The 15905-nt window shown below is 38.2% G+C and overlaps 1 protein-coding gene across 1 annotated transcript in view; it reads left to right on the plus strand.

Moving 5' to 3' along the window:
- Positions 1 to 15905, plus strand: part of ENOX2 (ecto-NOX disulfide-thiol exchanger 2) — a 157489-nt gene that overhangs the window by 117029 nt on the left and 24555 nt on the right. The window contains exons 5-7 of the mRNA XM_040999967.1: positions 3826 to 4059; positions 6691 to 6903; positions 8549 to 8655. Coding sequence (XP_040855901.1) covers positions 3826 to 4059; positions 6691 to 6903; positions 8549 to 8655 — 554 coding nt within the window. The remainder of the gene's footprint in view (positions 1 to 3825; positions 4060 to 6690; positions 6904 to 8548; positions 8656 to 15905) is intronic.

Genomic DNA, 15905 nt, shown 5'->3' on the forward strand with positions numbered 1-15905 from the left:
ATAAGCAAGAACTCAGGCTGCTGGTTCAGTTCCCTAAATGCCCACAAAATATCTGGAGCCGGGATGGGACAAAACCAGGAACAGAGAATGCAGTTCAGGTCCCATATGTGCATTTCAGGGACTCAATTACATGAAGCACCCTACTGCCTCCCGACAGCCTACCTTGATAGGAAGCTAGATCCAGGAACCGGAGCCATGCATCCAACCCAGATGCTTTGATGGCGACTGCAGATGTCTTTAACTGCTATGCCTAATAGTTTATTGAGTTAGAATAACTACTATACCAATGGACTTCACATATTTTTAATATTTAGTTATAAAATATTTAGCATGTACATATAGCTGTGAAATCATCACCGACATTCAAAAATCAAGTAATGAATAGGTCTAACATCACCTAATGTGTCTTTCCGGCATCCTTCATAGTTTATTCCTCCTGCCCCTGCCCCTTCCCCCTCAGGCAACCATTTATTTGTCTGTTATCAGATTAGTGTGCATTTTCTAGAACTTCATATAAATGGAATCATATATTATACATGCTCTTCCTTCTTTTGTATAGATCCAGATTTCCATTTGGTATCATTTTCCCTAAGCTTAAATTTTCTTTAACAGTTTTTGTAGTTCATTTCTGCTCCTGATGAACTTTTAACATTCTTATGTTTAGAAAAAGTTGTTTTCGGGCCCGGCGCGGTGGCGCAAGTGGTTAAAGGTCCTCGCCTTGCACGCCCGGGATCCCATATGGGCGCCGGTTCTAATCCCGGCAGCCCCGCTTCCTTTCCAGCTCCCTGCTTGTGGCCTGGGAAAGCAGTCGAGGACGGCCCAAAGCTTTGGGAACCTGCACCCGCGTGGGAGACCCGGAAGAGGCTCCTGGCTTCAGATCAGCATAGTATCGGCCGTTGTGCTCACTTGGGGAGTGAATCAGTGGACGGAAGATCTTCCTCTCTGTCTCTCCTCTCTGAATATCCTCCTTTCCAATAATAATAATAATAATAATAATAATAATAAATCATCTTTTTAAAAGTTGTTTTCACCCTTATTTTTGCAAGATTTTTTTCAATACAGAATTGTAGGTTGACTGATCTTTTTTCTCTCTCTGTCAAGTGGTATTCTATATTCTTGTTTTCATTTGTCACATGATAGCATGATGCTATCATTATTTTTTTGTTTTGTTTTGTTTTTGTTTTTGTTTTTTTGTCTGTACTAAATGGCTTTTTGTCGATAGTGGCTTTCAAGGCACTTTCTTCATTACTAGTTTGAACAATTCAGTGCGGTATAATATACTTATGTTTCTTCTGCCTGGCATTCATTGAACTTTCTGAATCTGATTTTCATCATATTTTGGAATTTTCCTGTCCTTATTTCTGCAAGTGTTTTTTCTGTTCCCTCTCTTTGCCTCTCTCATTCAGGACTTCAATTAGACAAATACTAAGCCTCCTGATATTGCTTATCAATATTCTGTTCCATTTTTTTCAATAGTTTTTTCTCATATTTCATTTTGAATTGTTTCTATTGCTGTTTTCAAGTTCATTAACTGTTTTTCTTCTATAATGACTGATTTGCAATAAATCCTATCCAGTGATTTTTTTTTAATTTAAGATATTCTATTTTAAACTTCTAGATATTTTGGATTATTGTTATCTTTTGTTTCCATTTAATATGTTCATTATTTTTTATAGCTTCTTCAGCATGTGAAATACCACTTTAATAATTGGTGTTCTAGCCTTATCTATTAATTATATTACCTTTGTTACTTTGGGGTCTTATTTGATTGAATGAATTATTTACGCACTTATTGTGGGTTGTAGTTCCTTGCTTCTTTGCATGCAAGTTAATTTTTTACTTAGCTATCTAGTATCATGAATTTTACTTAATTTTGTGGCAGATATTTTTAATTTCTATAACCATTCTTGAGCTTTTGTTCTGAGATGCAGTTAAGTAATCTAAAGAGATTTTATTCTTTTAGCTCTTGCTTTTTAGGTTTGGTAGGATTTTCTATTATAAGATTTATGTATTATTATTTGAAAGGCAGAGTTACAAAGAGGAGAGACAGAGAGCTCTCCCGTCTACCAGTTCACTACGCCAAATGGCCACAAAAGTCAGAGCTGAAGCTAAGAGCCAGGAGCTTCTTCCAGATCTCCCACATGGATGCAGGGTCCCAAGATCTTTGAGACATCTTCTATTGTTTTCCCAGGCCATAAGCAAGGAGCTGGGTTGGAATTGGAGCCTCCAGGACTTGAACCGGTGCCCATATGGGATGCTGGAACACAGGCAAATATTTAGCGTGCAATACGAGGACATCCACCCCAGATTTTTAGATTTTGCCCAACAACACTGTAGCAGTTTAGGGTTAATTTGTCTCTACTACTGAGGCAGATTCTTTCTGATACCTGGATAGTCTGTGGAGGAGGAATTCTGTGCTCTGGCTACTGAGATCTTCTCAGCTCCATGTGACCTCCAGGGATTGTTACATAATGTTCAAATAATTTCCACACTTGCATGTAGCCATCACTGCTCAGCTGCGTAAGAATGGAAGTTGCTCTGCCATCTCTGAACCTCTTTGCACAATTTTGTTCTTTCTTATACTCTGCTGGATGGACTCCATCTGCCAGGCTGTTGGACTCCCAGGTATATCTCTTCAGTTGCAGGCAAACAACATCATGCTCTGCCTGAGTTTCCCTCCCTCTACTAAGGTCTGGGTGCTGTCCAAGTAATAGTCTGAGATAATCGTAGAGATCACTTGGTTTATTTCTTGCCTTAAAATGACCACTGTCCTCATTGTTTGATGTTCAGTTAAAAGCCATTGTTTCACGTATTTCCTTCTTACGTTTTGGTTGTTTGACGGAAGAGAGTAAATCCAATCCTTGTTACTGTATCCTATCAAGCAGCAAAAATCTATGTGTGGTATTACTCTTGAAAGGCAGGTTGGAAAGGAGAGTACAATTGATTTGGAGTCTGACATCCTGTATTCAAGCCCCAGTCCTACCATTTGCTACTTGTTTGACCCAGGGCAAGATGCTTAACCTCTCCAACCTCTCTGATGCTCAATTTCTCCTTGGTAAAATGTTTGCCCTGCAAGCTTTTACTGAGAGTGAAATGAGATAGATGTGTAGATAGATAAATCTAGTTCAACTTGTGCAACCTAAAAAGTACTTAACTCTTTTTTTGCAGTTTTGTTTAAAGACTACTCTTGGATGGTGTAGTTGAAACATAAATTAAAGGCAGGGAGTTGATTCCTTGTTTTCTGCATCCCAAATTAATTATGTGTCACCTGGGATATATATCACTGCCCATTGTACTTATTTTTCTTCAAAATAAAAGTATTAAGACATGTCAAATGCATCTAAAAAGCAATGTGTAGATATTAGAATTCTGAGTTAATACATGTAAGTTTTGCCAGAATTCTGTGTGCTTATATGACCACTACACTTCTAAAAATTATCTGAGAAGATTATGGTTTGGGATTATCATTTGCATTCTTTCCAGCACCACTTAAGGCTCATTTTTTGGTACCATTGGTCAAAGCCAAGGTGGCAAGTGAGAAGAAAAAGACTGATTCAATTCATAGAATAGTACAAGCATACTTCAAGACCCTGCATAAACTGTTGTCAGAGAAGAGTAGCATTCTGAGTCTTTTCACAATTCACCTTGCTGCATAGAAGCAGAGAATATTGGGTTATGTCATCACTAGGAACTGCTGCAATCACATCTGAAATATTTAACTTGGAAAGATGCATTTGCTCACTCTTACGTTCATCTTACACTCCTTTTTCCTCTCTCTCTCTCTCCATCATTCTATTGGCCATAAATTGTCTCCTATGAATTTAGGTTACCGCATTCGCCTGGGCTCCAGTACAGACAAGAAGGACACAGGCCGGCTCCATGTTGATTTTGCACAGGCTCGAGATGACCTGTATGAGTGGGAGTGCAAACAGCGAATGCTAGCAAGAGAGGAGCGCCACCGGAGAAGGATGGAAGAAGAAAGGCTGCGGCCACCGTCCCCACCCCCAGTGGTCCACTATTCAGATCATGAATGCAGCATTGTTGCTGAAAAACTAAAAGGTATAGAAGAATCTCAAGCTACACAATATAATATATGTACTTTTAAATACAACCTCTTTTCTTTACTGAAGCCTCATAAATATAATTGTATTGTTAAAAGTTATACTTTATACTTTGAATTTCCTACTAACAGATTCTAAGCATTTCTTGTACTAGAGACTTACAGGTAGAGTTGCACCTAGTGACTAGAGAGACATAAACTTTGTCCTTGCCCTCTTTGAGTCTGTTCCTTCACTAGCTCAAAGGATGGCATTCTTCCCTCCAGAAATCAGGTGGCTAGAAAGAAGCAGGCTTTCTCCACTTTCCTACAACAGAGAATTTTAGATGGGATCCATAACATGGGACCTTTAACTGTCTCCTTGCATGATGAGTGCAAGCTGGTTTGAATTATATAAATCTCACAAAGTACTCATATGAGAATTATACAAATCTCACATGAGTATATGAAGATGACAGAACTTGATGTGACCATGGAAAACTCAGAGTTCCTGTTTTAAAGATGAGAAAACAGAGACCCAAAAAGTAATCACAGTGGATTTGTTTTCTGAAGTTACTCAAAGCCAACTAAAAGAAGACCAAATAAAACAAGTCTTCAATCACTATAGAGGGACAATCCATTTCACACAGCAATTAGGGGACATCTGGACATTACTAAATCAGACTACATCCCCTTTACTTTTGATTCCTGTTCCCCTTGCTTGATTCTTGGGGCCATTTTGCTAACTTAATGTTAACAGACCTGCTTGGTCTTTTGTCTTCGTAGCTAAAATCCAGTCTTTCTCATTTCCTGAGTGTGGTTGATTTTATTGAATGGGTGCTAGTGCCCCATTGATCATACTGATGACACCTCTAATGGTATGAATTTCTCCTGCTTCTTGTGCTCTCAACCAAGCAAGAAGCTGCTAATTTCACTTTCCAAACAGATTTTACTTACCAGACTTGTTTGCACCATATAGCCCAAGGGACTTAACACATTTAAGGAAATCTAACAAATCTCTTTGGATTGATTTTGACTTGCCATGGAGGAAAAGCAGAAAATATGCAGTCTAGAATAGACACACAGAAATAGTGGTGCATTTTAAACAACAGGGAAAGCTGAAAGCATTAGTAAGAGTCAGGGCCCAATACTTGCCTATCACATGACAGCAAACAAGTCACTTCAATTCAAAAAAAAATTAATCTGATATTGTTTCACCCTCTAGACATGGCAAAACTGAGCTTCACACAGTATATCCACGCACTAAAATTAAACATTGCTACAAAGCCAAGGCTGACTTCTCTTTATGTGTCTACTCTGAAAGAAGGCAAAAGGCAAGAAGTTCAGTTTATTATGAAAGATATTTCCACTTAGCACAAGGCTTTCTGGCCAAAGAGGGATGTGAAAGCCTGGAATGAGGCTTCTGTGGGCTGCTACCGACGCTGTCCATCCTGGAGTCCATAGCAACACGACATGTAAGCAGCCATCTCAGCAAGCAAAACCAGAAGTACTGCGGAGAGGGCTCAACTGCTGTCTGAACATCAGAGACTAATTGCTAAGTAGCTATAGACATCTACATGGAGGGGACCTCAGGCAAGAATAAAATGATGTGAAAAATATGGAAAAAAGATGAATTGCATCAAAATACATGCTAACTAGGACTGAGTGGAAGGCCTGTGGCTATGGATTAGATATAGGCATGATATTATAAAAGCTTTAAGATGTGTTTAAACTACTATCCAGTTAACCTTTTCCTAAGGATTTATCCAAGATTATAATTCCATGGACCAATGGTAAAGTTATCATCAAATTCAAGTTAAACTTGGGAGTGAATTTCACTTTTCCTTATTGGAATATAAAGTTGTAAAAAAAATTTTTTTTAAGATTTATTTTTTTTTTTATTGGAAAGGTGGATATACAGAGAGGAGGAGAGACAGAGAGGAAGATCTTCCATCCGATGATTCACTCCCCAAGAGGCCACAGTGGCTGGAGCTGAGCCAATCTGAAGCCAGGAGCCTAGAGTCTCTTCCAGGTCTCCCATGCGGGTGCAGGTCCCAAGGCTTTGAGACATCTTCAACTACGTTCCCAGGCCACAAGCAGGGAGCTGGATGGGAAGTGGAGCTGCTGGGATTAGAACTGGTGCCCATATGGGATCCCAGCGTGTGCAAGGCGAGGACTTTTACCACTATGCTGTTGTGCCAGGCCCCAAAATTGTAAAACTCTTAAGTAACCTACTGCTGATTTCTCTTTCCTCCTTAACTCTCTCCATCCCATCTCCCTCTCCATTTCTGCCTCACTGCCTCACAGCCTCTCATTCTCAGTCCTAACCTTCTCTCACACACTCGCACAGACACACACCATCACAGAGGTTAAACATTTTTGCAAAATGTCAGAACTATACTCTGAGCACAGAAAAGTTTTTTCTGGAGAGATGAAAGGATTTTCTTTCTGAAAATTCTTGATAGACCATGACCAATCAGGTTGGCTGTTGAGTCTTCCATTCTGCCTGTCTGCCTGCCTGCCCCCTGTGCACACATGGCTCCCCAGCCCCAGCACTGCATTTATCCACCACTAACCTCTTTGCCAATATGTTGAGGAAAATGATGGAGATGTGGTAACCTTTGAGGGTCCTAAATACAAACTCCTCTTTTCAGATGATTCCAAATTCTCAGAAGCTGTGCAGACCTTGCTTACCTGGATAGAGCGAGGAGAGGTGAACCGTCGCAGTGCCAACAACTTCTACTCCATGATCCAGTCGGCCAACAGCCATGTCCGTCGCCTGGTGAATGAGAAAGCTGCTCATGAGAAAGATATGGAAGAAGCAAAGGAGAACTTCAAACAGGCCCTCTCTGGGATTCTCATTCAATGTGAGTGGAAGTTAGAGTTGTGCTGGAAGAATAAAGGGGTACTTTACTTAGTCACCATTTGCTCCACCCAGGAGCACATGCTGATTGGGCCATGTTGTGTCAAGGGGCAAGCTTTCCCTCTTCCTTGCCTTGTACTGTTCTTATACAGCCAGATGCCAGAGCTCTGGTTTCACCTTTTTTTCTGTTTATCTATCTTAGTTTTTTTAGAAACACTGAAACTTCAGTCATATCCTATGATTTTGCAGCTCTGGGCCCCAATGGAAGCTTAGATATTTTATTGCAAGAATTAGGATGTAGCATCAGCATTTTAAAGCTTGTTTTTCTCAGGGTTACGTCATTATCATCATGTTATATGCTTTTTAAGACTTCTATTTTAGCAGTGCATACTAAGGAATAAAAACAAATGTATATTTTCTCATTTTGTTTCATTTCCTCCACTACCTTTTCTGAATTTCATAGACATTGGGATGGCGTTAGAAGCCACTGAAATGACCATTTCAAAAGAAGTAGCATTCCAACGTTAGCAAGGTCTGAAACAAATCAAAAAAAATCTCAAGTAATATTTTTGTTCACCATATTATGAAATTATATAGCCAGTCATATATTTTCAGTATGGAACTGTGTTCACCTTAAAAATAAGGATAGAGCTTTATGATTTTGCTTTTAAACAATTATGGTTCCCTCTCCTCATACTTGACTTCCCATATTTGATTCCTACATAATTGGAATTAAAGAGGGATTTTTCCATTTCCTCATGTATTTTTAAAGTGTTTATGGGTATAAAATCGAGGAGATGAAAGCGCGTGTCCTCAGAACTTCAAATTAAGTAGAAATAGAAAACAGCAGTCATCGTAAGAATGTAAATCCTTAAATCATGAGAAGACAGGGTGCAAACATGACTGTAAGGGAAACATAATAGGTCTGAATTTTCTGTGAATATCCTGTCAGTGGCTCCTGTCCTGCTTTTGTTGTCTCAAAAGAGTCATAGCTAAGCTTGCACTTTCTTAAACTGGGTAGGACAGAAACCTAGAATATTTGTGCACATTTTCCCATTGACATCTTAAGAGATCCTGGAAATACTCACTAGGACTGTACTTAACATAGTATTCCTCCATGAAACTTACATTTCTCTGGTCAACAAGCCAGTCTGGGGAGGCTTAAAATGGATTCAATCCATCTAGGTTTTGCTTCGATGCTTCCGGTTAAACGTGCATCACAGTGTTAATAAACTGAATTGTGTCTCAGTGAAGCACCCAAGCTTACTTCAGAGGGCTAGCTAATGAAAGGAGCTGGTGGTGGAGTGTTGCAGGTACTTTGCCCCCTGCCTCTGTGCTGTGTGGAATCGCTAGTACTGAACTAAACACAAGCAAAGCACATTTTCTATCACTCCTGCCTCTCCTGGTTGAATGAACACACACAATTTACATTTAACCTTTGGGAGTTTTGCTTTTTTTTCTTCCTATGCATTAACATCTCTTCCTTTCAGTTCCATTTAAAATCTTGGTACCCCAATCACAGCCTGGCAAACTGTCCTAAATAGAAGATAGCAGCAGCCTAATGCTTCTCTTTTTATTTCTTTTATTCCCCCTTATACTATCCCTGGATGATGCGGTGACTGGATCCAACTGTTGATTTGATGCTGCAGTTGAGCAGATAGTGGCCGTGTACCATTCTGCTTCCAAACAGAAGGCATGGGACCACTTCACAAAAGCCCAACGCAAAAACATCAGTGTTTGGTGCAAACAAGCTGAGGTTGGTAACTTTGTACCCTGGTAGTACCTGTGTGGGTCAGTTCCTTTATGTAACAAGTTTACATAAAGTTTAGCAAGAATTAAATAGTGCCAAGCTCCATGGTCACAGTACTGACCTAATGAAACACCAAGACATTTTCTATAGCCTGTCACTGTGTCCATACCACCTGCTGTCAAACGGGTAATAAATGTGCACATGTTGTCTTGAATTCATTCTGCTGGGTGGAACCCTTACGAGTGAAGATATAGCTGGGATGATTATAAGTCTGCTTCTCCTGGCTTGCTAGTCTGGGATCTAACAATAATCACTGATCTGTGCATCTAGTATTTGTAATATTATGGCTGTCTTTCTTCTAGTAGAGTGGCTTGACAGTTGAAGCTTCTAGAAGCTGCCTGGTGTTGTCTTAGAGCATTGAGACCTCTGAGCTTCCTTTATCAAAGTCGTTCTGCCATTCTTATAAAGTGGCAGCTGTAGAGGTAGCAGTGGACTCTGGTTTCAGCTTGAGGTTGACCCTCACTTCTCTGCTGCTGCTCAAGTGACATTTTTAGTGTAACACTAGAATGTGTAATATGTGATTCCAAATCCTAGTTAAAAATCATGATAGGAGGTTTGTTGTCACCGATCTGCCTGTAGAATTGGTGTCAGGTATGCCTTGAGTTTTTCAGTTCCTGTGGAAGCATCTCCACCCAGTTGTGATACTTTCAACTTGTGTGTGTAGGAACATCGTTTTCAGCTTCATTTTTGAATCCTGTTTCCAGTGTGGGGAATCATCATATTCCTTAGCATTTACATAATCACATCTATACTGTTTATATCTGCATTTTCTCTTACAAAGCCCTTTAACACTGATTATCTCACCTGAATGAGCCTCACAACAGACATAAAGTAATGCAAAGTGTGTTGGACTTGAAGTGGACATGAATTCAAACCTCAGCTCTGACTCGTTATTACTGTGAAACTTTGAGCAAGTTCTTCAGCCTCAGTCTGTTTTTCTTTGCCTAAATATTGGAAATAATGAAAACTATTTGAAACAGTTAAATTAGAATTGAGTTAAAATGCATAGTTTGAAAAAAATGTAAATTGTATTTCATTATATTATTAACAGCCCTCCGAGCTATGATGAGTAGGTATAGAGTCCCATGTTTTACATATTAAGTAAACATGAAATGAAGAACTATCAAATGATTTACACAAATTTCTACAGTGGGCAAGTGAACCAAAAATTATTGTCATTCTGAGCTCTGGTATAATCTGTCTTGTGGTCTTGAGTAAATCACTTAACCTTTGTGCACCTGTATTTTTTAACCTATAAGTTAGAAAATATCTCATTGGAGTATATGAGATGGTTTATTTAGGAGCAATTTGAACACCATCAGGAGCATTTCAGGGAAAATAAGTGAAAACGTGTTCATGAAATCATACTCTCTGAGCCATTGATTCTGGGCCTTCAGCAAGATCTGGGAGACACTGAAGTCTTGCTAAATAAAATCAAGCGCAGAGCCAATCTAGCTCATGACCTAATATTGTATTATATTAATGCCTGTTTAGATAACAGTTGCTTTGTATAGTTTTTCTTTTTGTTTTTGTTTGGCTTGGTTTTGTTTTGGGTGGGGTTTTTTTTTTTCCTCTCTGCAAACTTCTGCCTTATAGCAGGCAATTCTGCAGAAAGAATTTTTCCTTTGAGCATTATGGAAGCCTCTTAGCACCCTACTGGAAATTACCTCAAAGACAGTCTACAATAAGCTTTTTCTGGACCTAGGCTTCAAAGCTACAACTCCTAAGTCAGAGGTTTCATCAAGGTAGAAGTGTTTGACATTTAACCTTTTTACCAGTTGCCTCTAAAAACAAGTCAGCTGATAACTTCCGCATGTCACAAAGTACCTGTTCTCTTATTTTACATGAACTTTTTGAGTTACAATTGAAAAGGGCAGTGAGAAAAGCTGAAAGTGCTTCTCCTTGCTGAAAGTTAGTGTCTACAGAGACTTTACTGGTACTTCTGTGTGTTGTACAAACACTGTTTCTACAAAATCCTTTAAAACGTTTATGTTTCTCTCAAGTTTGCCATAAATTAAAGACTAAAACCTAGAAGACATATAAATAAAAACCAGAGCCCTAGATAGAGACAGCAGGAGGGAAGGGTACTTAATAATGCCAATCTTCTTATAAAGTAAAATGATTGCTAAAGGAACTTTCTAAATTTTCCAACCTACTGTTCCAAACCGTGAAGAACTGCTTAAAAATAGATATTCAAGTCATCTACATACTCTTGCTGGGAATTCATTTGCACTAAAACTAGCTATTGACTTTTACTCATCAAAAAACATAATAACCCAATTTAGATCAACCTAATTTGTATTTGCATGATATATCATACAATAGACATTGATCGAGAAAAAACCTGTGTTGCAGTTTGCTTCATTGTATTAAAAGATATCTCAAAATCAAATTCTTCAGAAGTACAGAAACTATCTTCATCTCCTCTGCTCCTTCTCAAAGCCTTCTCTAGCTCCTTTTCTACCAAGTTTCCTGTTACTGTTGAAAGTCTGGCTAAATAGAATCTTGTCACACATTCAGTAAGGAAATTTGCTTTTCTAGTAATAATGTTTCTATCATAAAATGTGAATAAAATGAATTTAAGTCCACATAAATTTTTGTGAAACTAGAGTTGGTAATTAATGTGTAAGGATTTATGATTTGCTTACTTGGTAAGAAATCAATAATGTCTACTGGTACAGAAGTGATTCTTTTCATGCATTTTCTTTAATTTCATGTTTCACTTTTATTCTGTGTGGATGTGTTCTGTCCTCCATTGTGGAGTGATGTGTGAATTTCTAAGCTTCAGGGAAAAGAAATTCATTAAGAAGATTAAAAGTCATTATAATGTGTTTCAGGAACTAACAGGTCACTATTGAAATGAAAAACACCAAAGATGTACAATAGGCCACGAAAGTGACATGGGAACTTTGGAAGGATTCTTACCTCTTTACATGCAGTTAATCATGATGTGACCCAGTCAGTTTCAGGTATAGATTTAGAAAGGTAAAATGTTGAAAATTATTCTTGCACACCTTTGCCCACCCCCTTTGGTTCCAGCACTGTATCCAAAGGTCAAGGAATTGGAACAAATCTAGGAGGCGGCTATTTCCTTCCCTCTCTGCACCTCAGTGGCCCAGAGTCCTCTCCCTGCCTGCACCTATGTCCAAGCTAGATACAGTACATTCCTCAGTTATGAAATGTCTTCAGAAAGTTGATAGAAAATGTCCATTAAGAAAAACACCTGTGCAGCAAGACAGTTATCTTTTTTTAATTGGTGGCTTTTTAATTTATTATTTATTTATTTTTAAAAGAGCAACAGAAACAGTCAAGGGATTGGCCATCCACTGGTTCATGCCCCAAATGCCCACAACTTCCAGGGCTGAAGCCAAGAGCCTAGAACTCTGTCAGGATCTCCCACATGGGTGGCAGGGATCAGGTACTTGAACCATCGTCTTCTACTGCTCAGGATATGCATTAGCAGGAAGCTGGAATAAAAGCATAGAGCAGACATCAGCTGAGGCACTCTGATAGGGCAACTCAGAGACCCAAGCAGCATCTTCACTCTGTGGCACAGCACTCATCCCAAACTTAACATTTCATTTTCCCACTAATGTTCTGACATAGTCCTGTATATGCTGCCTTTCAGTCCTTCAATCTAAAAGTATTTGTTAGGGTTCTTCCTAAAGCAGACCTTTGTTCATCCAACTGGAGAATGAGGGTGGTTAGTACCTCAGATATCCAGTATTGTAATGGTAAAGTTTTCAAGAAGGAAAATCTCGCCCACTTTTTCCAGGAATGCATTAATTTGCTAAATGCTCCACATACATTTACCATTGTATCACACTCCACAACCTCTGCAGTTCTCTTTGCCCTTTAACCCATTCATCTGACATAGTATTGGCTGTTTCTAGAGAATAATGATCTGGGCCTTAATTTTTTTTATAGCTAAAAAGGATTGGTTATTGGGCTCTGCCACTTTGCCTAACTGACTGAACAACTTAGAGCAACATTCTTACTTTTTCTTACACTCATCTCATTTTTGGATAAAGCAGCTAGTAATTCATGTTCCTGAAGTATTTTGAGACGTTCAGATAAACACTTGCCCGTAGATCTGTTATGTCTCTAGGGATTTTTGAAGATGTGAAAGGCCTCTAGATAAACCATAACACAAACATATTGAGCTTTTCTGATATAGCTTAGAAGAGATTGTTGTTGCTTGCCCACCCAGCTCGAAGCAGGAAGATGCTTTGTGGATGCTGAGCAGCTCAGGACATGTTGTAGCTCTCATATCTCCCTACATGAGATTCTTCCATAGAAGGAACACAATTTACTCTTTTGAGAAATACAGTAACATTCCTGAGGTTAAGTGATGCATTGGTGAATTGAAAGTTGGTCTCTGCTTCTATCCTCCTACAATCTATATTTTCGTTAGGCAACTAGGAAATCATGACTTTTCCTAATGCAATAAGTTGTGCAATATCCAAATTTGCCTGTGCCAAACATTATTATAATCACCTTTCCAGTAGGAGCTTTGATAATGACTGAAAACTAGACTTCTGAGACAGAATAACTTCACAAAAATGAGAAATTTCTTTATTGTTCTCTGTGCAGTGAGTTTGAATAAGACAAAATCAGCACAGCCCTTTAAAGTTCATTTTTTCAAACAAGTCATTATTATCTTCTATTTAAGTAATGTCCCTGTAGCACATGGAAGTTGCTATGCTAGAATCTGATTTTCATATTATTTCTTAAGTAGCAGTGATGATCTTGAGTGGCTCACTTTTTTTGTAGGGGGGACGGGAAGCTCTTATTTTTAAAGAGCTGCTTACTTACTTTCAGTTTTTAAAAAATGGGTAGAAGTAAGAAGCGTTATTTCTTCCTGACAAAAGTCACTTAGAAGGAAGATATGAGTTGAGCTCATTACTAGTTAGAACATTGATTGTAAAGAAATCTATATGAAGTGTCCACATCCCATATCAGAGTGTCTGCATTCCAGCCCCGGCTCTGCCTCCAGTTCCAGTTTCTTGTAAAGCACACCCTAGAAGGCAGTGGATCATGGCTCAAGTATTTGATTGCTTGCCAGCCAGGTGAGAGATCCCCAGGGAGTTCCTGACTCGGTGCTTGGGTGCTTTGGCCAGTCCTGTTGCACATATTTGGCACGTAAAGCAATGAATGAAGATTTTTCTCTGGCTGTCTCTTGTCTATCCATCTGCCTTTCAAATAAATAGAAATAAATTAGTAAAAAAACTTTTTAAGATGAAATCATCATAATCCCTCAAAATAGAGGCAGTTTTCACCGAACACCTTAGACTGCATCTTGTGTGACAGCCCAGCCGGGGCTAACATAGACAGCGAATACTCTGCTCAATGCTAAGGCGCCTTTGACAGGCACCTAGTGGTACAAGCTGCTTCCAAGTACACGGTTCTCAGCCTTACTTTTTTTTTTTAACTGTGATTTCCAGTCTGGTTCTGATCATTTCAATTGTTCCTCCCTAAAGGTCAATACCTCCCTAAAGATCTGTGCTTACATTCTAGTAGCGCTTTCCTTTTGCCTGAAAAACTTTCTTCAGCATTGGTTACAGAGCAAGTCTTTTCATTATGAATTTTTGCATGTATTTTTGTCTGAAAATATAATTTTATCTTCATTCTTGAATTTTCCTCCAACTATGGAATTCTGAGTAAATAAATATGTTTATTTTGAAACTTTAAAGAAATTTGAACTTTCAAAATACATTTCCACTGGCTCTTGGACTTTATTGTTTCTGCAAGAAGACATACCTTTCAAATATTTTTCTCTGTATAGGATATAATGTGGTATTTTTCTCTGGATAGGATTTCTTTTCATCTTTAACTTTCTGCAATTTGACAATTATGTTCCTAGAAATGCTTTTTCCATACATATCCTGCTAGGAGTTCTCTGGGCTCTTTAAAATTATTCTCTTTCTTCTCTCTGGGATTCCATTTACTTGTATGTTATACCTCTGCTTGCCATCCTATGAGTGCCTAAGGCACTGTTTGGTTTGAACAGATCTTTTGTTCTGTTTTTCAGATTGAATATGTTTGTATTGAATATATTTATCTTTAAGTTCTCTCTTTGTTCTTTTATCTTTATTCTATTTTAGGCTCATCCAATTATTTCATTTCATATATTGAGATATTGTGCTTTTCAGACCTAAAATTACCCAGATGTAGTAATTAGCAGACAAAGAATTAAAGCAGCTATCATAATTATGCTTATTATATAAAGCAAATATGCTCTAATGAATAAAAAGATGGGATAAATCAGCTGAAGAATAGCAACTTCTAAAAAGAACTCTTGATTACTTTTATTTCCAGACAAAAGAACCTAGGCTCATTTTATTGCAGTTTCTATTACTCTGCTCAGATTTCCTATCTTTTCATTCATAATGAGCATTTTTCTTTTAATTCATGAGCAGAGTTACAATAGCTGTTTTACTTCTTTGTCTTTTTATTACACATCTAGATCATTTCAAAGTTGGCCTCTGCTCATTCCCCTTTCTCTTGGAAATGGACCATCTCATTCTTTGAATGTCAAGTAATACGGGATTTTTAAAATAGTATTAATATTTTCTGAATATTATGTTATTAAGACTCTGGATTCTGTTATGTTCTTTTGGGGAATGTTGACTATGGTTTTGGGTTTTTTGTTTGTTTTTCTTTAATTATCAATTCACTTGGTTGAATTCAGTCTGAATATTCTGTCTGTGGACTAAGCAACTTAAAGCTGTTTTTAGTTCTTTTAGCCTTAGCTATGCTGTTTGAAATCTGCCCTATGCTTTTGTGGACCAGGGTTAATGCAGAAATTTAAATGGATTTTATGTGCAGAGTTTTAATCTCTGTCTCTGTCTCACTCTGTCTTTTCTCTTCTTCAGTTGATCTTCAGAATATGCTTAACTTTTCACTCTCTAATGCCACAAAATTTATAGGCTTTGTTTTGTCCAAAGATTATAGGTATTATCCATGTGGAGAATTAGCCTAGTAGCAGTTTGCCAATGAGAGTTCATTTCTCTATGACTTGTGAAACTATGAAAAAATAGTTCAACAGTTATATTAAGTAAAACTATAACAGAAAAGAGAATAACAAGCAGCAATGGGAAAGTAAAAATGGCAGAATGCTTAAGGGAAAACCTAGTAGGCCATGTACAGTGTAGGGGATTTTTCCTGACTAGAGGAACTTTCTGGTTTAGGAGGGA

Source organism: Ochotona curzoniae, unplaced genomic scaffold (assembly GCF_017591425.1).
Source record: "Ochotona curzoniae isolate NIBS_2020 unplaced genomic scaffold, NIBS_Ocur_1.0 scaffold_1852, whole genome shotgun sequence".
In the NCBI taxonomy this organism is placed as follows: Eukaryota; Metazoa; Chordata; class Mammalia; order Lagomorpha; family Ochotonidae; genus Ochotona; species Ochotona curzoniae.